Source organism: Lepidothrix coronata, unplaced genomic scaffold (genome assembly GCF_001604755.1).
Source record: "Lepidothrix coronata isolate B3197 unplaced genomic scaffold, Lepidothrix_coronata-1.0 Scaffold11, whole genome shotgun sequence".
Classification (NCBI taxonomy): domain Eukaryota; kingdom Metazoa; phylum Chordata; class Aves; order Passeriformes; family Pipridae; genus Lepidothrix; species Lepidothrix coronata.
The window spans coordinates 4,626,373-4,650,782 of NW_016690191.1; the positions used below are offsets into that span (position 1 = coordinate 4,626,373).

General features: G+C 46.4%; 1 protein-coding gene across 3 annotated transcripts in view; it reads right to left on the reverse strand.

Moving 5' to 3' along the window:
• The window catches only part of NTRK3 (neurotrophic receptor tyrosine kinase 3), a 219,312-nt gene that overhangs the window by 143,488 nt on the left and 51,414 nt on the right, over positions 1-24,410 (reverse strand). For all 3 annotated transcript variants that reach the window (XM_017805164.1, XM_017805163.1, XM_017805165.1), the window contains exons 4-11: positions 22,570-22,638; positions 15,165-15,322; positions 12,753-12,895; positions 12,012-12,153; positions 9,580-9,876; positions 6,082-6,105; positions 5,201-5,271; positions 3,391-3,493 (exon numbers count right to left, since the gene is read on the reverse strand). In XM_017805164.1, the coding sequence (XP_017660653.1) occupies positions 3,391-3,493; positions 5,201-5,271; positions 6,082-6,105; positions 9,580-9,876; positions 12,012-12,153; positions 12,753-12,895; positions 15,165-15,322; positions 22,570-22,638 (1,007 nt within the window). The remainder of the gene's footprint in view (positions 1-3,390; positions 3,494-5,200; positions 5,272-6,081; positions 6,106-9,579; positions 9,877-12,011; positions 12,154-12,752; positions 12,896-15,164; positions 15,323-22,569; positions 22,639-24,410) is intronic.

The window sequence follows — 24,410 nt, forward strand, 5'->3', positions numbered from 1 at the left end:
GTCAGGGAACGTGGGACACCGAGACTAGAGTTGGAGCAAGCAGCAACTGAAAGCAGGATGTCAGGCTCCTTACTCCTGCAGTATAACCCACCAGAAAAAAAATATTCCCCTGAGACACGCAGTAAACCAAAGGATTCCAACTCCCAATTTCTTGTTTGGCAATACCCTTTTCTTTTTCCTACAATAATAAAAGGTTTTAAAAAGCATCTCATCCCCCCCTTCAGAATACATCACCCTTCAGCAAGCGGCTGCAGTCCATTTCTGAAACTTCAATGTGTCTCAGTTTTAACATTCACTTTTCCCAGTGGTTTTCCCTCCACTGCCTCTATGTTGCCCATGTAACACCACTTTTCACAAAAAGGAGCTTTGTTTGCCATTTCCCTGCCGCCTCCACCAGCCCAGCTCCAGCGATCTCCCAGCTCCCCCCAGCTGCCTCAGCCCACCCCCTGTTCCCTCCCAGCTACGGGAGCCAAAGCCGACAGGCGGCCAGAGAGGGGATCTGACCTCCGCCGTTCCGTGTTAATGAATGCCCTCTCCGGGGGGAGCAGGGGAAGGCGAGGGGGATGGCGCAGAGCCAGCCTCCGCAGGCTCAGCTGAGGAGCACAGCGTGTCAGAGCCCCTTTCAAAGGAGCTTTTGTTGGTGCCACCGCTCCAGCCCGTCGTCGGCACACTTGGCACCGCAGGCTTTCCCACCGCTTGGCCGCTGCTGGATCAGTAACTGGGTCGTAGGCAGAGCGGTGGCTCTGACAGGTCTCTGGTGCAACATTCCGAGGGTGTGCTACCAGCCAGAAGAGGACAAATATGGACACACCGTCCTCTCATAATCCACAGTTGTTGTGCCTCAAGACACAACAACTTTCTTTACAGCAAAGGCAACTGGGATGTTGAACACTTGGCAGCCCATTAGTCTGGTTCTAAGGCTGGTGGGCAACCCAGCAGGCTAGCCCAGGGGGCCTTCCAAACTCAACGTGACATCCAACCTTGTCAGTCCAAGTTCACTTCTCTCTAGGAAATAAACCATCTGCTTAACACTAGGAGAAACAGAAGGAAAAAGATGTTCTCAGAAAGACTCATGAGGTGCTGTGGGTAACGTGTCCAATACGAGTACACAGTGTTCTGCATCCGTGACAAAAAACAACAGGAAAAACCTGCTCCTGCAGGCCTGCCAAGCTGGGATTTCAACAACAAGTGGCAACATATCAGCTGGCGGTGAACAGCTCCTGAATCAGGCAATGATGCACTTTCCCAAAAAGACTCAGGGTCTGGATTTTTTTTTTTTCTCCTCAGTAAATGATAACATGCTGGTTGCCATAAAGGACAGCTCCTGCCCAAGAACTGACTGATAATGAGGGACTCTGAGGAAAGCCTGATGCAAAAAAGGGAAACACAGGCAAAGCCTGGCGGTATAGCAGCTGACAATGATGTTAGGGCTGAAGAAAATAGTGAAGGTAGAAGAGATGCTGGGGGAAAACAGGAGGCTCAGAGTAAGTAAGATCATGTGCTAGGGAGACTGTCCACAGGGCATGAGAATTCTCAACCTCCAACAGGGAGCAGAGTTTGGGTAGTGTGAGTAGGCTGTTCATGGTGGTGCCTATGACATTTGTAACTCATTAAAGACTTATCTCCCCATTTTTTAAAGATGTATTTAGCTTCTGTCAACTCCATCTCTCCAAGCAACATCAATAAAACTTGTAGAAACTTTGCAGGGTTGTGGTTTCATATCAGAATTGGAAGAAACACCAAATAATGAGGAGAAAAGCAGGCTTTTCTGGTTAAACAATTTTGCCTCCCAAAAATCATACACACAAGGGCCCATCACAGCACCCCTCTGGTTTCTGGGAATGCAAAATATCCACTGACATGCTTATCCAAACACCTCTAAACACATACACACATCTGTTCACCAAGACTCATTACTCACATCAGGCTCACTTCACTCCTCTTTGATTCTTCCATTAGGGTCAGATGTTACTTTTCCTTTTTATATTTGTATCTCTAAGCTCCATCAGTGGCCCAAGCACTTCCAAAGTGTTCTGACAAATCCCTCCAGAAGGCACGTAACATCATCCCAGTTTTACAGATGGGAAAATTAAAGCAGAGACAGAGGTTAAGAGAGCTAATTGCCTATGGACACTGAGTCAGTAGAAGAACTGGGAATTGATCCCAGGAACCATGTCTTCCACTCCTCTACTCCACCCACTAGTCAGTACACCCCACCAGATGGTTCTTATCATTGGACATATGGACTAAATATTGCTAAGTTGGTGTAGAGGATTCACTACTTAATTAAATGTCCTGTCTTCTATCTCCATAGGATGCATAGGAGAAACTCCAGCCAGAATCCCATCTGGAGCCACTCAGGAAATGTCTACGTAAAGCAAACAAAGCCCTGGGCAAGCACAAGGAACATTCCCAAACCTACCAACCTGCCCTGCAGTGCAGACCACAGCAAGGGCAGGAAACAGGCTCTGACTCGGGAGCCTTGGGAGAAGCTCATGTTTGTCAAAGCCTGGCTTCAAACAGTGTATGCATAAGGCACCAATTAGGCTGGGAATTACTTTGTCATGTGAAGGCTCTTCCTCCAGCCTTCACTGGGCACCACCAACGCTGCCCAACTGGAGATACCAGCAGAGTCACAGAAAGCAGATGGCACAGAATCATCTACTTCTGGCATTAGCTCTGTCACATCACAGAGCTGGTGTCGGTAGGACGGAGAGACCAGTTCTGCCTGGCAAATATCAGATGCCTTCTCACTTTCCAGTCACTGTCAAGGACACTTGAATAAGTTTTTAAAGTCATTATTCATGACACAGAGAAGGAAACCTTTCATCAGAGAGGCAGCAGAAAGAGACCTTCCACACCACTGCCTTCCCAGTATGGACATTGCAAACTGACAGCAGTGTCTCTGTCCCCACTCACAGTCACAGAGTGGATGCACTTGCCTTTTCAACAGAACCCAGAACAATTTCATATCCTTCTGTCCCCCCTTCACACACTGTGCTCTGGAGCCAGTGCAGGGGAAGCCCATGCAGCACCACGTCCACAAAACAGGTTTCACCCAAGAGCATGCTGCCCTGAGTACAACTCTCTCAATTCATGGCTGGAGTGAGCCGGCTCAAAGCTCTTCTGGGCAGCCTGTAGATGCAGTTATGTACTGATAAGGAACACACATGCACACTTCTGCCCGCAGAAGCACATACAGGTGAGAACTGCCAGCCTGCTTATCTCCGTCACTCTCTCAACAAACTGAAGAGGGTTACGTTCTGTTTAGAAGGCTTTGCACCAGCATGGGCAATGTAGGAATGAAACCACAACACCTTTCCACGTGTGCTATAAGAGCCGGGCAATCCTGGAAGGTGCCTCCTGCTAGAGGAAGGTGACTGCACCTACCTTTCATCCCAAACTTGGACCGCCGGCCATACTTGTTGATCATAATAAAGAGGACGACCAAGAGGACACAAGCAAAAGCTGCCAGCCCAACCGCTATGGAAACCTGGAAGGAAAAAGCCTTAGAGTCAAGAGAGAGGAATTTAGGAGTCTAAACTGGAAATACAGCACCTCCTTGCCCACTTAACCTTTCTGTAGGCTCATACCATCTGCTGCAGCTCTGTGGATATCAGCTATGGAGGAAAACGCAAGCTAAACCAGAGGGCTCTGGCACAGCTTGGAAGGATCACAGGCTGTTTTCAGGACTGGGAGGTCTGGGATCTTCCCATCAGTGACACTGTTTGGCAGCAGTTCTCCCCAGACCCTCCATCCATATATCTGCAGGGAAGAAGGATCTCTGCTCCAATGCCTGCGCTCATCACATCCCAAGCCTCCGTTTCTGACATCAGCACTGTGCCATGACCTTACAACACCAAAGCTTGACCTTACAAACCTCAGCTGGGAACACACAGGAGCAGCAGAAAATTCTTTAGAAAGAGCAATTCTGTTTCCATCCAAACATCCTTCAGGACAAAGAGTGAGGAAAAATAACATACCACAGAAAGAAAATAGAAAAAATTAAGTAGAACTGATTTTTTTTCCCCCTAAAACATCTGGGTTTCCAAAAGCCTCTAATGGTTCCCTATTTATTGTAATTTTTAGTAGTAAATATTGATACTACAGCATTGTCCAAGCCCTTCCCTGGAACTGTGATTTCACTGTGGCAGTGTGCAAGCAGAGGAAAGAAAACCTCCTTGCCCTAAAGGGTTTACAATCCCAGGCTTATTTTAATATTTATGAATATTTATTCCTTCAAGTCTTTGCTCGAGATACTTTTATTGCATTGATATAAACAACAATTTCTCTGGCATTTGTCCAATTGTTCTGTACTGGGCCTTGTGATGCATTTAGACTTTGCTTCCTTTTACAAAACTGCATTCTGCTATAATAGAAAATACATCATTTAACCAAGAAAAAGTAATTTCATTTTGCAACCCTTTCCCCGTTCTCGGTACATTTGTTATGATATTTTTAAATTTTTATTTTAGCACACTCTATTTTCATCCCCAGCTTGTTTTCTGTGTTTTATATTTAATAATCAGTGCACATTATTACTCCAGCCTTACTGTTCAAAGCTTTCACTTCAGCTGGATGAGAACTGAAATCACTGTGGACTGAGTTTTGTTTGTTCTGGTGGGTTTCAGTACCTTAAAACTTTCACATAATTAGAACAATTGTGTAACATGCTAATTTTTCTTTTTCTACCTGGATTCTGCAGAAGAAAGACACTGTTGAGATCTGATAAGCCCTAGGCTTTCTTTCCTTTTTCATTTTAGGCATGCCCTGCACAGCAGGAGGGAGGGCAAACAGGCATTGACAGAACTGAACCAAGATAAATCTGAGTCCGTCACCCTGCAAAACTTAACAGATCAATAACAGTCTGAAACACATGATTGCCTGTTTGTTTGTTCTCTGGGTGCTACTTTTTTAGAGTGAGAATTTCTGACCCTGCCAGCAGCGACTTCATAGGATGCCTTGTTTTCAAAGAGTTCCCAGGTCCCACACTGCAGACCCAAGAGGATCAGATGGTTCATGTCATGTATTTTACCTGTCTGACACACAAGCCACAGAATCCTTCTGATTGCTGCCTTGAGTCATAAAGGAAGAGATTTTCCTTGCAAACACTCAAAACAGCAGGGGAGTACAAATATTGAGTCATCAATTACAAGGAATGCATGCAAAACAGTTCTGTAGAGCAGAGATCAGGACTCACCCCAAAAGTGTCCTCTTCTGGTTTGTGGGTCACAGTGATCGGTGGGGTGGGACTCACTTCATAATCCCCGACTGAAACCAAAACACCAAAGACAGAAGATTCAGTGTGACTCCCAGCGGACTCCCAAGGCACCCAGCACATTCCAATGGCCCGACCTAACGAGATCCAGTTCACCCCTAAAAGAGGCTGCAGCTTTCTATTTCAGAAGGCACAAATCAACCATGAGAGAGTTCCTTGTGCACATCAGCAGAGAAAACACAGACCAGCACTATGCTGATGTCACTCCAGACTTACAAATGGGAAACATGTGGGAGCCTTGTGTTTCAGAGTGGGTACCCTCCACTCTTGAGCCATCTCCTAGTTTTCAAATATCTACTGGGCTAAGTAGGATTAAAACACGAGTGCCTTCAGCAGAACTTGATCAGAAGAAACAGTAACTTGGATGCTTTTTTGGAATTTTTTGGGGGGTTGGTTTTTTTGGGGAGATGTGGGAAGGATGTCTTGTAAAAACACTACAGAATTTGATTCCTGTTTCTCATCCCAGTCCACCCTAGAAAGATGTCACTGAGGACTGGGCAGCCTGCATCTAGTTAAGACCCCCTTTGCTACACCACAACCAACCACCATTTCCTTTACAGGACCTTCTTCAGGACATTACTAGATGGAAATGAACATCTCCTGGTCTCTAGAGATGACTCAGTTTATCAAAAGCTCCCCAGACACCTTGTTCATTCATGGGGAAGGCAGGGCTTTGTGCAACCTCCACGAAACTGCTTCTGGCTTCCTGATTTTTCCTCCAGGAATATGTAAATCACAGAGGAGCAGGAGAAAACCACAGAAACAAACCAGCCACAGTATGTAAAAGGCAAGGAGACACTTACTTGAGACAAAGTTGTCTGTACTCTCTGTGGAAAGGACAAAGAGAGAAGCAACACAGTCAGCAGCACAGCAAAAGGAGAGGGGTCTCATTCCCAACCCACCTCAGACACATTTCACCACCTCAAAGAGCCCAGGAAACCAACTTTTCGTATTTTTTCCTCTTGGGCAACTGTAACTTGAAACTGCAGTGTATGTGCTAGCAGGACATGCTGGAGGTCAGGATGGAAAGCCCTGGGCTGAAAGAGGAGGGGAAGGATACTACTGTGAGGCCAACAAGGAGAACAAGTGGCAGCACACTAACCACTCTTTTGAACGATTGTTAAACAACCTTGCTTTCAGCAGGCGAGCAAAGCTCAACAGACACACAGGGCTGGGCAGGATGGAGGTGGAGGGGAGAGAAGCAGATTTTGCCTTACATGGCAGTGTTCACCCAAGGACAAAGTCCTACAAGGATCAACTCCCATGGAGGAGAGCCCAGCTTGGGGCAGGGGTTTAGAGGAGACCTCCTCTGACCTCCTTTTCATGAACTGTTCATAGCAGCTAACAGCATCTGAACGGGACAAGGAGGCTGTGGCTGTCCTAGAGATGCCTCTTGCCCAAGACAACCATGCCAGTCCCTGCTGTCAGCCTCTTGACTGCTCCAGTCTATTCAGGAAAGCTCCTTCAGCTCCAAAGGTGGCCAAGGCCCCAGACAATGAGGTCTAAAGCCCTCGGTGACACTCAGTTTACACAGTGTGAGAATAACGTCAGCTTTCAATTCACTCGCCCATGTAAGAAACTGAGCCCGATATTAACTGCAGTTTACACAGCTTTGCTGGCAGAGGGCTCCTGCAAGGATGCTGAAATGTTCATGCTGAAGCATTGGGTGAGTTTTGGAAGGGAAGCATAAAACAATCCCTGGGTGACAAACACAGCTTTCCAAACCAAGGGAAAAAACCTGAAAAAATATTTTTGTTTCAAGTTGAGCAGAAGTGTAACTTTCCTTGGCTTTTTCTAGCAAGAGGGCAAAAAAAGGGAAGAAATATTTTATTTGGAGACCTTTTTTTCCTATTAAGGCAGACAGTCTAGTCATAGAATTCTTGCTGCTTCTACATTTTCTTCTTTCCATTTTTTCTCTCTTGGACTAAGCAAATTCAACAGAAATCCACAAAAAGGGTTTCTTTGGTCTTTTTTCCAGTAAACATTATTTTTCAAAGTATAAAAAAATAACCAAGAAACTTCAGCCAGCTTGAGTTCTGTGGGAAGTTCCCAAAGTACTGAACACTCATCACAGGTACACTGACCTTTGTGGATTAAATAGGGAGATGGTAGCCTATGGCAGAGATACCAATGACAACATGCAACAAGATTTTTACAGGATATGACACAAATCTGTTCTGGGAGCCACTGCCCTTTCTCCTACATACCCAACATCAGAGAGAAGGGGGATATGACATGTAGCATATATCTCCCAGCTTCCACCCAGCTTCTAACAGTACCTTGCTCCTCTTGGCCTGGAAAATTTCAGTGTGGCATGGTACCAGCAAGAGTTTTTCAACTAGGGGGTTCTAAAATACATGGTCACAGATCATTTTCTATGCTGATAGGAAGTCTTCCAGGCACTACACTTTCATTAATTAATTAAGACTAATAACCTTATCCTGGGTACTGACAGCAAAGTCCTTGCACATTTGAATTGCTGTGGGCAACGAGGGCTTCAGTGAATCACACTGGGGAACCTTCAATGTGTGGCATTTTCTGAAGGAATCTACCTTCAAATGGGAAATTATAAACGTCAACTGCATTGAGTGTATATGTCAGCTGTGGTAGTGGACAAAGCAACAAGCTTCAAGGAAAGTAAATTACATCCTGCATTGTGCTGACAGGGGCTGCCAGGGTGAGGAATGGCTTGGGACTTTGGATCAGAAGAAATAAAAGAAATGGGTCAGCTCCTGCTGAGAGATGGTTCAGGGGCAGTAAGCACTCCACACCAACAGTACACACAAGGCATGGGTGAAGATGCACTCACAAGAGCAGTATTTTACATTCATTTCACATAATCCCATTCTCCCAGAGCCCCTAGCATGAGATGGTCTTCAAACATCACTGTGCTTTCCCACATCACAGCATAGCTCAGATCCATTTCCAAAATCAGCTCTCCAGAACAGCATATCTGCCTCTCTTTTCTGGATATCCAGCATCTACTTAAGAGCTGTTCCCATTTTACAGATGGGGAAATTGAGTCACAAAGGTGGGACCTGAGAGAGCTGAGACTGCAAACCTGTCTGCTTCTCCTCACCCACCTACATTTGATAAGCTGCTCTTCTGCCCTGACAGAAGGAAACATAAATAGGTCAGATATTCAAACAGGGCAGCATCCTTGAAGTCAGAATACAAATTTTCCACTCCCATCCATATCAGCTCATTTGTTCAATTGTCAGATCTTCAAGGCAGAGATTTGGGTTTGCATTTATGATATTTGACCTGCGGGAAAACTCTGTGTACATATATGGTGTGATATAAATAATAAATGAGAGTACCGTTGGTATTTTTCTATATTTAGCAAACGCCCTATTTTGCTGGATTTTCTTGGGCTGCAGGGGCCAATTTAGAGCTGCCACTTTCTCATGGCATCATTCCTGAAGGCAGCACAGATCTTAACTCCATGATGGCCAGTGTGGCGTTGCAACGTCAAAGAGCAGACCAAGACACTCCTATAAAAAGCAGACAGGCCACCACAAAAGTCTCTGCTGCACTCCCAAGAGCTGGATCTTTATGTCCTCAAATGCTTTTTATTTTTTTTTTTTTTTTTTTTTTTTTGCAGCTAAGCTCTGAGTCACCAGGAAGTACAACAGGGAATTCCAAGCAATCAGTTAAGAAATGCCAGCAAACTGATGCAAAGTGACTAATTGAGCCGTTGCATCTTTTGTAGACCTGTCATCCTGGAATTGCACATACCGCATTCAGAAAGAAAACAATCCTGACACTGCTATATCCAGCTTTAATCATTTCACAAATGCAAGTTAGAAGTAAAAAAAAATGGAAGAGCTGCATCACTTCAAAGGGCTTTACTTTCTATACCTTATAACTATCATGTAGCAGAATACTTTCTCTCAAAAAAATTGAGCAACCGCTTTGGGACACCCAAGAGGACATCTAAAATAACTGGCCAAACTTACATCCTATTCCCACTGAAATTCCTAAAGATCTTTAAAATAAATAAATAAATAAATAAATAAATAAATAAATAAATACACTGCAGAATATATTACAAAAACAAATTTATCTAAACCAGTCAGTATCTCTCCCAGCATTAAAGAGTTGATATGACACCAAAATATACTTGAGCAGGAAAATCACACTAGTCAGAAGAGGTTTCCAGAGTTCACCTCTTCCAACCTGATGCTCTAACAAAGGCCAGCTTGGGTTAAGGCCTTGTTTAGATGCAAGGATTACTGTCAGGGCCACAGTAAAACCTTTGGATTGCAAGGAACCCTAATGACATAAACTGAATATCCTACCTGGAAAGGGTTTTTCAAGGAAGTGTCCTTTGATAGTTTGGTTGGCTGAGCCCAGCTGGTTGGTGGCCACAATCGTGTAGTTGCCATTGTTGTAGTGAGTGGGGTTGTCGAAGAGCAGGCAACCCTCAGACACTTCCCCTTGCTGGTATAACTCCACGCGGATGATCTCTGTCTCCCGGAGCACCTGGCCGTTGTGCAGCCAGTGAAGGGTGGGAACTGGGTTCCCTTGCACTGCAAACGCAATGCAGTGGTCCAGGTGTCGCACCGGCTCCTCCAGAGTAAGGATGCGAGGGGGATCTAGCAGAGAGAAACATGGCAGGCTCACAGCACACCTCCACCCCACGTCATGTCTCTGTGCACCACGGAAACTAAGGTTATTGACAATCTCCAAAATCCCTCGTTGCTTCTACTCTTCCCAATGGGTGTCTGCAAAGAAGGAGCCCTGTCACAAGAACCACTCCACACTCCCTGAAAGGAGGATCTGAGCCAGAGCCATCTCTCCTGGTCTTCTGAACAGGGGTACAAATTAACGGCAAGGAGGTCCTTTCACCAGCCCAGGAACAACTAAGCTTGGAGCTATACAGTCCACACACTTACTGCTGCTCTCCTCCTCCCAGGGGATCACAGGGAGGCTGCCTGTTCCCGTTAAGGAGGACACCACAATGTAGCACTGTTACATTACACAAGTGCAAGGTCCCCATGGGAGCTCTCCAGTCACACCAAGCAATTTTGGATTGCACTGCTGTGGAAGCAAACATCCCTCAGCGACCGCCTGTCCTTGAGGGTTTTGACTGCCTGAACATCCCAAAGGAGTTCTCACTCACCGAACAGCCTCCAGGGGTGTTTAATTAAAGGGAGTAGAGTGGGAGAGGGATAAGAAAAGCAGCGACTCCACCTGCAATTTATTGCATATGCATTGTCTTCCCCCTGGGACACCCCAAGAATTCAAATGTTGCTCTGCTATTGCTTCTGAAACCCCATTTACAACGCCTACATGTAAGGTCCCAAACCTCAAGGCTGGCAAGGTCTGAACTAGAAGAACAAGTTTTGTGCAAAGATAAAGGACACAAAGATATAAGTCTTCCCTAAAACTCTTCTTTTCCTGGTACCATCCAGCTGCAAAGACAATCCATGGGGCATCCACAATGAAGAACAACAACACACCAGCTTAGACACATTGTTTGGAAAAAACTCTGAGTTTTTCAGGCAGTGAATGTTGTAGAAGAAAAGAAGATGCAGAGCTGGTTGGAGATGAACAAAATTCTCCCACCAGCACCCATCTACCCTGAACCACACAGTCATGTCCCAGCCACCTTCTTACACTCACAAGCCTAGATCTGCATGTGGCTTGTTCATATCTTCCTGGCAAAGAGGATTCAAAACAGGCAGCCACCTACACGCACAAACCCAGATCTTTTCAGTGTGAAATTACAGCCTTGAGTGATGGGTCTGGGCAACAAGAGCAGGGGTAGCAGAAACTGTCAGCAGCTTAGAGAATTTCACAGGTGAAAATAGGCATGGGCATGGTGCTGTTTAAGGCATGGAGGAAAAGATGCTGAAACACCGCGCAAAAAACCTGCGCCTGCTGACCAGTCACCTCTGAGCTGAGCTTTAATCACCTCCATTATTCAATCCATCAATAGCACTTACTGGGAGGAAGATCAAAGTAGTAAAGTATCATGCAGCATGCATGGGTTCACCAAGACTACTCGAAATCCCACATGGGTCTCCACTCTACCTGGTAAGGGTGGGGGTGGGGGACAGATTTTCAAACTACAGAGTAAGGGCAAATATTACAGACACAGCAAAATATAGTAAATCTCAGCTGCTTGAGACCACAAAGCTGTGTAAACTTCCTCTTAAGGTCAGGTTTGTGTTATGTTATATTAGAAAGCACAAAGAAAGTTGAGCTACTTGCAGATAAAAGTGAACAGTTGAAATTTTACATGCACACATTTACGTGGCATTTGCAGGCCAACTTTGAAGGAATGGACCTGGGGGAAGCACTAATATCCCTGAAATCAGTGGCAAGCTTTAAACTGTCTTTAACAAGGGTGTCACTGAACCTCTCACATAGCATCAGGGCAATCAACTCTGTATTTGTAAATAGATTTTTAGTCCCTTTATTGCTTTTTCTTATTCTACTGGATCTTCCAAGAGATGAGTGGAGAGATGCCCACCACCAGTGGGGTATTGGTGCTCCTCCCCTGCTCTAGCGCTCATTTCTGGATTAATGGAAGCATCAGGGAAGCAAAATTACTGACACTTGAGAGAGAGGTGTGTGAGGATCCACCTTCTCCTCACTGTTCTCAGCTCCTCCTAATCCTCACTCACAAACCCAGTATGTCACAGGTAGCAAGTGGCCATGCACTCAGTTCCCAAGGCAGCCCCTCCAGCCTCTGTATGGACAAAGTCTCTCCAGTGGTACTTACAGTAGACGGTGAGCAGCACACTGGCATTGCTCATCCCCACCACGTTCTCAGCAATGCAGGTGAGCAGGAACCCGTTGTCCTCACTGGTGACGTTCACCAAGGTCAAATTGATGGCATGAACATTGGTCCAGTTGAGGTTGGTCTAAAAATCATAAAGAGAAATACAGACAGAAGTTGGTGTCTGGTGGATCCTTGCTTCCCTGCTACGACCCCCAGAAGAAGAGGATCACGCTTCCCATGTAAGATGTGAGGAGGTCTCAAAAACCCAAGGACAACTAGGATCTGTGTGAAGGGAGGTGTTCCGTCACCTGATTAAACACATCACATCCTATAAGAGGAACTACAGGAAGGGGAGAGCCATGGCACTGTAGCACTGATAAATGTGTTTTGCCTCTAGAAAATCTTGCTTAGCTGCCTAATTTAGCCACAGCTATTGCAGGCACCTCTGCAAACAGTTGGTTTCATTAGAGCAGACATGAGTTAATTCAATTAGGGATCACTGAAATACAAAGCTCTCTCCTCTTCCCTTTCCAGACATGGAAGGTTTTGCTCCCTTCTGTTAGCCCCCAGGTTCTCATGGGAGAAAGTAATGGGTGATACAACCATTTCACATTTTTCACAGCAGTCTCTACCATCTACCCGAATGCTCTGCCCCGCACACACAGACCCGGGGAAACCCTGGCAGCTGCTTTGCCCCTGCCACACAGGGCACAGGCAGCACTGAGGTCCTGTGGCCCCTACCTGGTGGGTGTTGATGGAGTGGAGTTCGGCCACCGTCCAGTCGACGTCCGGCAGTGGCGATCCTGAGCCGTTACAGGTGATGACGGCGTTCTCACCTTCCCGCACCGTCAGGTTCACGTGGCTCACGCTGATCTCAGGAAGGTCTAGAGGAGCCAAATACCAAAGTGCTCAGGTGTGGTGCAGCGTTTGCTATAGCCAGACACAGAACACTCGTGTGGACTCAGATCCCACCAAGCTGTTTCCCAAATCAGCCTCCAGCACCCTGGGATAAGTAGCAGGAGGTAACAGCATGGCCTTGTGCTACTGAGGGAAAGAGGGATGCTGGACACAGGGGGAAATGTAGATACTGGAAACGTACCAGCTGAGCAGACCCCCTGATCATCTTTGAATCCAAAAGTTAGTGCCCAGTTCTGGCTACCCTTCCCTTCATACAACCGCCATCCCCATCTCGCTACTCCCACAGAAGTTGCTCACAGTGGCAGTAACCTGGGATTAGAAAACTGTACTGCGAGAAGATCCAAAGCATTCCCATATCCAGGATAAGGCGCAGGGCACCCAGCACTCCAGGTGAGGAAAGTGTCCCTCTAATTTATAACAATCAAGAGAAGATGACCAAGGATGTGTCCTCATATTAACTGCAGCTCTCCTAGTAAAAGGTGCCCTTGCTCTTCCTTGGTGGTAGCAGAGGGATTCACTGATTTATGGCGGTTCTGATTTACACCACTTCTTACTGCCCCAGGCACCAAATATCCTTGCAACATGAAACAAGACAGCACAGGCTGCAAGAAGGGCAAATAGCCTTCTTGCATAGGGGAGGTTTTCTGGGATGTTTTCAGAGGCAAACTGGGGAGGCAGGGCAGAAGGGACCAGTGGTCCCCTCCCATCATAGGGCAGGAGTATCCACTACAAGAATGCAAAGCCATAGATGGGGACACATATTCTTTTGTTGCCATCAGGGAGTCACAAAAGGAGGGAAGGAACATTGTACTGATTGGGGGGATGCCAGAAGAAAGGAGGCAGTGGTCAAAGCCTGGCAAAGTTGCATATGTGGTAGGAATCAGTGGAGAGGGAGATGGGAGGGACATGTATGGTCTTCTCAAGGTTGAGCTGGTATCAAACATGGCCACATCAAGCCACACCAGCCTTCAGCACCAAAGGACAAATATTGTTACAATATCCCCTGAGTCTTAATGCTTGAACAGAAAGACTCTCCTCTGGAGGAAAGCAGACCAGTGTAGCTCTCTGCCCTTCCAGAAGATTGCATGGTCAGAGGAGGTGCTCATACTGGACACAAGCACATTTGTGTTCCCAAATCAGCCTCCTGCTAGAATCTCCTAGAGTCTAATACCACCACTGATGGAGCCACCTCTCCTCATGTCCCTGATCCCTAAGGATTTTTAATTTTTTTTGTCTCTAATCCCTGAAGCTTATTCTTCCCATGTGGGGCAGAAATTACAGCACTCTCAAATCTTTTTAGTTCATCCACATGAAGGCACACTTTGGCCAGTTTCCAGAGTTTAACAGGCCATCATGAACTTGAAAAAAAACAAAACAACAAAAAACCCCAAGTCATGCAAATCCAAACATGCATGCTGTTTATCTACTACTGCTACAAGTAACAAAGCCAAATTCCTAGTATAGAGGATGATCATCAAAAAAAGAAATCCTCTGGTTTTCATCCTTTTTTCAGCCTGTGAGTTTGACAGCTGCTTGCGTACAGGCAGTTTAATTGCTCTGCAGAAGGTACATCTCTTTCTCCTTACTCTGCAAGGGATGCTTTCCAGTAATGGCAATAGCAGAGCAAAAACTGACACCAAACAGGCAACTGATGCATGAACAAGGTGAAGGAAAAAGGGATAACTACTGAACATGCCTCATTTTGCTCCTGGGGCCGCTGGACTCTTTTAAACATCAGCAGGAAACAGAAAGAGATATAAAGTCACTTCCCTACAGATATGGGATTTCAATTGAAAAATAAAACAAAGGAAAATGAATAGAGACATGCATTTCCTAAGAGTAATTATAAAAGATACAGTGGCAGTGTCTTTTAACAATATGCTGTTTCTAGGATTTGTTAGACAGAGGAAGATCAACATGAAACAACCCTTTTCAAGACATCACAGGCTCACCACAGACACTTTGTCAAGCAGCAGCATTGCAGTGAAGAAAATGCCCCAGATCACCCAATATCTTTCATACACACACTAATAGCAGTCTCGCATTTACCCAGATACTCTATTTATAATCCACAAACTACCCCAATCAGCTTCCATCTTCTAGTTCTTGACCACATGGTGGGATTCTGCTACACCAGGCTCCCCAGCAAATAACTTAACCAGCAGTGCTGGGTAGCACAGGGAGCCCTCCTGGCACCCTCTTAGCCTCCCTCACGTGCAGCCCCAGGATTCTTACCACACTGGGTGATGTTCATGTCCTGCAAACGGATGATGGCTGCATCCATGGTCATGCAGTAGAGGCCCTGGTGCTGCAGGTTTGCCTCGCCCTTCTCCTGCCAGAGTTGGATCCAGCGAATGTCACAGCTGCAGTTAAAAAGGTTCCTCTCTAGTCTCCTGTGGGCAGAGAGAGGTGAGAAAGGATGGTGGGATGGGGAAGAATGAGTAGAGCCATCGCCTGGCTCCAGGCTCCCATGGGAAGACAGACACCATGCAGGTGTAAGAGCTAAGGTAGAATCGTCTCCATGTTATTTGCTTGGGGTCTTCTGGCACTTATTATTCCTGTCTTTTCCACAGTTACACATCCATGCATTCACAGTCTCCTTCATGTGGGCACACAAGGCTTTACATCTCCCAGGGCAGCACAGGGATACACACAGTGTCTTCCACCGCAAGATCTGCTCAGCTGTGGCTCAGTCCCACAGTCATCCAGACACCCAGAAGAGTCACCCCTCAGCAAAGGAGCAGGCAGCTCCCCACTGCCCTAAAATATCAATCCACACCTTCAAATCCCACTTCAGCAGCAGTCTAAGCCCCTGCTGGGCAAAGCACACCTCCAGCTCCCACAAGCACTCAGAGAAGCTGGCAGCTCTTCTCCCAAGTTCCTTGTACAGACACAGGCTCCTGGTGACCCAGAACATGAGCTAATGTGCAAGGTAACATGCATTTTAATCAAATCAATCAGCACTGCACCGAGACCCTGCTGACCTGGCCAGGAGAAATGGAGAAAAGCACTGCCTTTAATGTACTTCATTTAAATCACACTTACACACAGTTTATATACCAGGAATGTTTATTATAATTGATTTTCCAACCTATTAACCATTTCATTTACATTTTTAAAGCTCTGCAGCTCTCTGTGGACATGCAAGGAAGGCAAGGAGAAGAGCCCAGTGTTCAGCCAGGGCAGACTGAGTTACCAAAGCAGATTGCAATGATAACTTGAACAAAATAGGAGACACAGCCTGAAGAAACAAAATATCTCGCCACATAACTATAAAGCAAAGAAAGTAGGGATCAGCGGAGCCAGCAGTGCCAAAGATAAGCTCAGTCACCCCAAAGAAGGGTCATCTCCAAAGGTCAAACCATTGCTTCACGTGATATCTAGATCCCCCATCAGAGAGGAAAAAGCTTTTTTTCCTGCTCTGTTCCACGTGTTACTGCAAAATTCATGCTTGCTTTTACAAAATTAATTTCACCGAGTAACAGGATTTGGAAACAACCTTCCAAACATCTGCAGCTGCTGTTTTGTCAATACTGTGCTGCAAAAGGAGGAAGAAGTGAAGGGATCTTCTGGTAGTACCTGGGGTTGTTAAAACTGAACCCTAATCTTCTCATACATCAAGATGTCATCTTACTTTTTTTTTTTCCCCAGAACAAACACTGAGTTGAACTTCACTCCAGTTTTTCATCAGTTAATTTCTTTCCCACCAAAAGCACATAAACCTCTGTGACACAGGTACAAGGTTCAGACAAGCAATTCAAAGGCCAAAGCACTACATTTAACAGACCAGAACAGATTAGCACAGTGATTTGGTGGGATTTGAGTGATGAGGCATTCCCTGTGTGCTATGACAGGTACTGCCAGTGGTGTGCACATGCTTCACAACCTCTTCTACACAGACATGAATCCACTTTCCTTTCAGGATCACTGCTACCAGCAGGACAAGCATGTGGGTAAGAGCCGTGGACTTGGCTAATGGCAGATCAGGTAACCAGGGACATACCCTGGGACCTGGCAGGGAGCTGGGGGAGCTCAGATGCAATGGGGGAGAAATTCTGCTCTGCTGCAAATATCCTCATGAAACGAGGCTGCCAGGAGAGCTGCTGTCCTAGCACTTAAGGGCAGCTCTGTAAGTAATAGACAGCAGCTTTCCCAGCCCATTGCTAATTCATGAACGGCCATGAATAATACAGGAGCTGCAGGCTTCAGGGCAGAACTTCCCCACAACCTGCCCCAATGTTAGTGATGTAACTTGCTCTAATCGAGACCCCCACAGGGGCTTTTGCACAAATTAACTCCCATCACGGGCTGGATGCACCAAGTGCCACTGGCAGCTGGCACAGCACCGCAGGTAGAAGGGGCACAGATGTGCGCACCCGTTTTCCCTAGCATGCATTGCAAAAGCACTTCTGACATGGGGAAGGCACCCTCCCTCCTTGCTTGATGCCTGCCCTGCCATGCCAGCCAGCTCTCCAGAGAGGTGTGTAGGGATTTTCATTCTCTCACTGTTCTGCACCTGCTCAAAAACCTGGATCTCCAATTCTCTCCTCAGACCTCATCCCTTGCAGGGATCATTAGGAGCTGTAGCTCCTTCCAGCTCTTCCTCCCACATTTCTGTAACACATCTCCACTACCTACGACCCTCTGTTTGTGGAGATAAAATTCACCTTCTCTTCTCTGCAAAGAGGAAAATACCTTGGGAACCACAAGGCAATAAAACCCACCACTGGGCCAAAAGACATCACCGTGTGCTGCAGAAACATCTCCCATCCCATGGGTGCAGTGGCACTGCAGTGAGAATTAAGGCAGGCTCCTTGTCATGGGATGTATACAGCACAACTTACTCCTGGAGCAGACAAATAAACCCAAAGGGCTTTTTTTTTGCATGTAGCCTGCAATTATTGCCAAAGCCTTGGTTGGTTGCAGGTGCTCAGGATTGGTGCACACTCCCACACCCTCTTCAAGCCTCCTTAAAACTGAAAATGCCTGTAAGAAATAGCAAGTGTCACAGCCACAAGCAAGCTGGGCTCTCTCTGCACAGAGTTGCTCTGTGACTCAAGGAGTTGGCCCAAAAAGAGATGAAATCTGCACATAAGCCTGAGCCATCCACCAGCCCCAGGCAAAGCAGAGGCTTCAGTAGGGTGTGCTCTGGGCACAGCCCCTTCCCAAAACAGGCACACTGTGCTTTGGAAAGAGGAAAACTGTGACAATCATGCCCTGAACTGTCATTTGATGGGACAATGACCCATCAAAGCTGAAACCCTAGAGCCATATAGGCACCAAGTCAACTCTTCAGCAACAGTGATCCTACAGATGCCTGGCTGAGCCCACTTTTGCTCCCTACAGAAAGCTGTACCCACTGTCTCCCAAAACTGCCTGGACAGCCTACACCAGGGTGAACCAGTGTGGGAGAGAGATACCATCAGCATTCCAGTATGTACTGAAACAGACAGAACTTCACACACACTGAGCAGTTTTTTTCCAGACTAGGCAGCTAAATGAGACACATGCCTTGTCCCATGCCTCCCCACTCATCAGCTAAAGCAAAGCTGTCTGCAGCTAAAGCCTCTCAGAGGGCAGCAGAGATCCTTGCCACACTTCTCCTGTCTGTTTCAATTCACACAGAACTGCTGCCAAGGTTTTTTGCACTTGCAATTAAAACACTCTTCCTACCTTGGGACTGAGGCCACTTGCCTAAGCTTGAGAACCAAAGAGCACTCAGTAGAGAGAGAACAAAATCTAGTTTTGTTTTTCATTTCTATTTATTTCCCAGAACCAGGGCTTCTCTTGATGTTCCAACCAGAACTGTTGCTTCCGAACCCCTGCCAGAAGGGGATAGAATAGAAAGGGAAGGACTCAGACAGGGAGTGATGGCTGGTGTTTGACATCTGGATTAGCTAATGCAGAGAGCAGGCAAGTGCCCGCTGTTTAGCTACAGCTCTATTAGTGGGACTGTTGGCAGGAAGAAGTTTCTAAGTTAGAGGCAGAGACAATGCTAAATTGGACTCACAACATTAACAGAGATGCTGCTGTGCCCCATCCCCACCAAAGCCTCTTCCTGTAGCACTGCAGAAATATACTGCAGGGCAAGTTGGCAGGGACTGTTGGTATTAGAAATGCTGATGGGCCAGGCAGAGTGGCAAGATGTTCAGGACTACAAGGTTTTATACAACCAAAGGCGTAATTGGATCCAGAGTCTTAGGTCTTTCCGGGAAGGAATTTCTTGAAATGTCAGCCCTAAGCTCTCTAAGGATATGACAAAGGAAGCCAAGGACATGACAGAGGAAACCAGCTGTGACTTCTGGATAAGAAAGGCTCTAAGTCCAATGTTTATGAGCTGTTGCATGTGTCAGATGCTTCCCTGCACACACTCAACTTCAGACTTAGGAGAGTTCTGTGCTCATTAGCCTGAGCCCTGCTGGTCAAGGTCAGCCCGTGCTGTGGGAATTAGGGCTGGAGTTACTGGAAACCATTCCAAGCCTTGTTTCTGGCCAGAAAGAGCAAGAGATAATATTCTCTGGAAGGATGCCTCATTTTTGCCATCCTTTCTTCAATGAGTCAGCAGGGGAAAATCTCAGCTATGTTGAACAAGAAACTTTTCTTTAAAGCCTTACCACATTCATGAGCTTGTGATACCTTGGATGCAGCCAAGCAGCAGTTTCAAGCCTCAGGTTCCCATCCACCTCTCTGGTCTTCCTATTAGTCTTCTGAGCTTTCCTTCTCATTGTTCACTCTGAGTGGCTTTATCAGGTCTCGTGTTCCCTGGCAATCTCCATGTCACAGTCAGTTGTAGCTCCTCTCCTCCCAACACTCTCCTGGAGACAATTCTCCCATCAGTTCCCTCACCACATGCTCCACTGCTCCAAGGTGCCTTGTTGTAAGTCACAGTTTTAGCTTTGATGTCTATCCTCCCTCTGGATCCACAATTGCCTGGTAGCACAGGGGCACTGACACTCAATATAAGGTGCCTCTGGTGAGCCAGTGCAGATCTGCTTGTCCCACAACCCTCCACACTGCCCTAACCCTCTGGAGAAGACTCTTGCCAGCATTTCTGTGTCCCTGGAGTCTTCTAGACTCTCCACTGCTGTGCACAAACACTGCTGCTCAGTCTGCCTTCCTCAGGCTTACTGTCTCTGTATTGGTCTCTGCTGCTCACCACTTTCTCCCTTTCCAGAGAGTTTTGGCTCAACTTCAAATCCTTGGCTGATATCAATCTGCAACTCCTTTTCTAGCTTTCACCAGTGTTTCACACTCACTTTATGTGGGCCATATATTCTATCTCCTTCCTGGTTCTGGAAGCCTCTTTGGAGCTCAGTGTGCCAAAAAACTGTCTCTTACTCACCCTCTGCACTCTAAAAAAAAAAAAAATAAAAAATACCGTATTTCCCACTTTTGCACATCCATTAGTAATTCCTCACTATCTTTGAGGATTGCTTTTTTTCCACCAGCAGGTCCCATCCTTCTAGCACTGTGACCACCATGTAGATAACATATGCCTTTACCTTAATTCCCAACATCAATTCAGAGCCCGTACCTCAGGCTACACCTCTCAGACTACACCTCTGTGCTGCCTTCTTTCCAACAAATCCAAGGTTTAGCAGGACTGTTTCATGGCCCAAGGAAGGACACTGCAGGCACATCCCTCTGCCCCTTAAACACTGAGGTCCCTGTGGACATCAGGTAAAATATCCCTCTCCTGTCACGTTTGGGGAACACCATCATCACATTATTCTGGTAGTCTCCATCTCAGCTGTGCTTATAGGGATGGAGGATCCTTGATGACAAGGAGCCCAGAGAGGAACATCTGTCAGGAAGCACCAGTGACAAAGTAATTCTTCAGGAAAAATAAGGTTCACCAGGCTCTTACTCCAGCTCAGCCAACAGCAAGGCAGCCCCTGTGGGCAGGCACATTTGTAGGTCTAAATTGCTCACTGAAGCTGGTGCCAGGAAGTGGTTTGTCAAGACCCCTTTCACAACTTGGAGCAGGAGAGATTCAGCTGAGGCTCCTGCCCCACACTATGCCAAGTGTCCCTATGGGACACTGTGGACAACACCACATTGGTGTTGCTTTCCCACCCCATCACAACTTCCTACCAACCAGCCCTGTGATCTCCCACAGTTCTACAGGCATTATTGTTTCATTCATTGGGGCTTGTTATCTCCAAGAAAACAGCTCTGAGCACAGCTCCAACGCGAGCCAAGTAATTCAGCTCCTTCCCGCTTGCCTTGCTGTGGAGTGCTGGCCCCAAGTGACCCTGCTGACAGCAACCAAAGCCACCCCAAGCATGCCAGCTCCCTGCCAGGATCATCATATCAGGACAACACAGGTGTATACTTCATCAGGCAAAGTACCCTTTGCTGCCCCAAAAGCAGCTTCTCAATTCCCTTTTTGCTTGGTATTGGTTTTTTGAACCTGATGGGGGCTGGTAGACCTGGGATGGGCCTGAAGAAACAAAATATGAGCAAATGGAGCAAAGGCACATAAAAATGAGCTCCACTGGAAATATTCCCATTAATCTGCAGGCTCACCATTACCCCAGGCCCTGCCAGTGCCACTAGCTCAGGACTGCAGCCCCATTTGCTCCTCCACTCTTGGGTCTCTCCTGGGTAACAACCATCAATCTGAGTTTTGCCAGACAGCACAATGACAATAAGTAAAGGTCTAAGAATACAAATGACTCATGCTATTAAACTTGAAACCCGAGCCAGACTTGAAAAATATTTAGAGCTGTAATCAGTGAGGAGACAAATTCCAAATTCAGCATTTTAACTCTGCAAGCCAAATTTTCCCATCAGAAGGGCGTTTCGCTATTTTCTAATATCACTATTAGTATTTTTCATTTAACAATTTGACAGAAATAAAATACACTGCAGTAACACTAGTGATAACACACTTACTCCCACTTGAAAGACTGTCTTTATTCTTTCATAAGTCACTTCTAGCTTACAGCTCTATTGATCATTGGTGAGGATGAATGGAGCTTCCCAGGATCCTCTGGGACAAATCCTACATATATATTTTTTTATACCCACCAAACAACTATTTCTAAAATTCAACAAAACAGGTCATCAGGGCAACGCTCCATTGATTTCGTGTCCACTTATTCTTCAAGCACGATGCTGAATGCTCTATCAATAATTCAGCAGGCTGAAGGCCACCAGTGCCCCAGGAGAGTCACTATCTCACCATCTCCCACATCAGAGCTGGGAGGTGCCTCTGTTGTTAGAGAGCAAGAGAATCATTCGCCTAAAAATCCAGGCATCTTACAAAGCATGTCTACCAACTAAAGAAAAACAGTTATTCCTACCCTGCAACAGATGAAGAGCAAGTACTTGAAGAGATTCACTCAAAATCTGGCCTAGTAAGTATTTCTAATGTGATCCCAGAGTTAGTCAACCATTTACTACCCCAAGCATGACTTGTTCATCATCCCGACGTTAATTAGCCAGCTGCTGTGAAGTTAAAAGAGAAGCAGTTCTGCTCTGGTGCTCCTGTACCCAGGAAACCCTTCCAAGGATGGTGCTGCCCACTGGAGTTTTAGGTAATCATTCACAGGCTTCAAAATAGCTCTATTTGGATATCATTCCTCCTCTCAGCCTCCCCTCTTCTCCCAGGAGGTACCCCCAGGGCAGGACTTACAGTTCAGAGAGCCGCAGGGTCTGGAAGAGTTGCCATGACAGAGTGGTGAGGCGGTTCCCGGAGAGGTCTCTGAAAATTAACAAGAAAAAAAAAAAAAAAAAAAGAGAAGTAGTCACAGTAAATAGTTCTTTCTGCACGTGGCCGTACCACCTCCACAGATCTCATCGTCCTCCTCAACAGGGATGCCATCAAGCAGTTCAGCATGCAAGTTTAGATTTAATAATGAGAGATTTTAATGAGGACAAACCCAAATGAAAGTTTCTCATTTTACTTTTTTTTTTTTTTTTAAGGAGGAAAATGATTTATATCCTGCTGCAGTGTTAAGAAAAAAAAAATCCAATGTCTGATTCTTGCCCATGAATCTGGAGCTCAACCAACCATAAGCAAAAAGAACAAGTCTAATTTCAGAACTTGAACAAAAAATTAAGTAGAAACCTCATGTTAAAAATAGTAACAACCAGGTTCAAATGACAGCATGATGATTACCCAAGGTGTTATCAAATGATCTGCAGTAGCTGTAAGCTCCAGGTGTCCCAATATGACTGTGTGTTTCTTGCACCCAGGGGTACCACTGCTACAACAGCCAACAGCTCCCCATCCCTCTCTCCATCTGCCCAAACTTGCAAAAACATAAATCTCATCTACCTGGGAGAGCTTTGCAACCCAGTAGACATCTCTTCAGCTGAAAGCCAGAGAGGATGAAAGAGTGAAAAGCAACTGAATTAATTTAAAAAAAGAAAAAAAAAAGAAATGCGGGGTAGAAAAGCAGAAAGAGGAAAGCACTGGGTTTCCAACAGCATAAGAAGATGGCAATAAAGCACATTCTGTAGTGAGCAGCCTTCCCAGGGACACTCAGCCAGCCTGAGAGCCCCTGACCGACTGACCAGTCCATGGGGGAAGCAGAGAGATGGGCGGTTGCAAGCTCTGGGAGAAAACCAATGTTCCAATCTCTGCTGGCCTCCAGAACACACAGGAGGTGCTGCCTCACATCCTTCACCAAATCCATCCCCACTCTGAGCTGCAGGCAGGGCAGTTCAGCACAAGGCTGCAGACACCCTTCTGCCTCAGCCCTGCCTGCTGGGAAGAGCGAGGAAAGGCCTGGAGGTTCATTCAACTCTGGGCTGGCCAGGCAGGAGGTATGAGGCAAGGTGGCACAGCAGTGACAGTGGACAGCCCAGCTCTGCCCGACCCAGCCTCCAGTCCAATTTGTAGAAACATACTAAAACCAAGAGAGCAAACCCTTGAATGGCTCCTGCTGGCACAGGTCTGATGCACGAGGATTTGGGATGACAGATTTATTTGCTGCCTTACACCAGGTTGCAGCAAGGGAAAAGCAATTCTGTCCTGTCCCACACGCACAAGCAATGCTGTGAAGCCCAGAAGTCTGCAATTAGGAGTGGGGAAGCTGCTCACACAGCAAAGCATCGTCCCAAAGGCTCTCCACGAGCCTGGCAGAAGAATAATCCCAAACACCATGATGGCACAGTGCTGCCTCATTAAATTCTGTCTCTGCTTCACATCAGACTACCCCGCTGCGGAAACCATGGCAAACCACAGGTACCTTATTTCACATGACTATGATCCCACCATTCCTATGGCTGTAGACAAACTGCTTCCAGCCTCTGATAAAGGTGGCAAAAATGGCAGGTGAAGCTAAGCAGAGAATAATAAAAATATTACAAGACTCCATCTCTTATCCACCCCAGAGCACTGAGCACCTGGAAACTTTGCGAGGACAGATGAAAAGTAGGAGGGGAAGGAGCAGCTCACTGTTACTGAAAAGTGAGACAGTAAACTCCCTCCCCCAGCCTAGGGAGAAGAAGGAAGCGTAAAGGGGATGC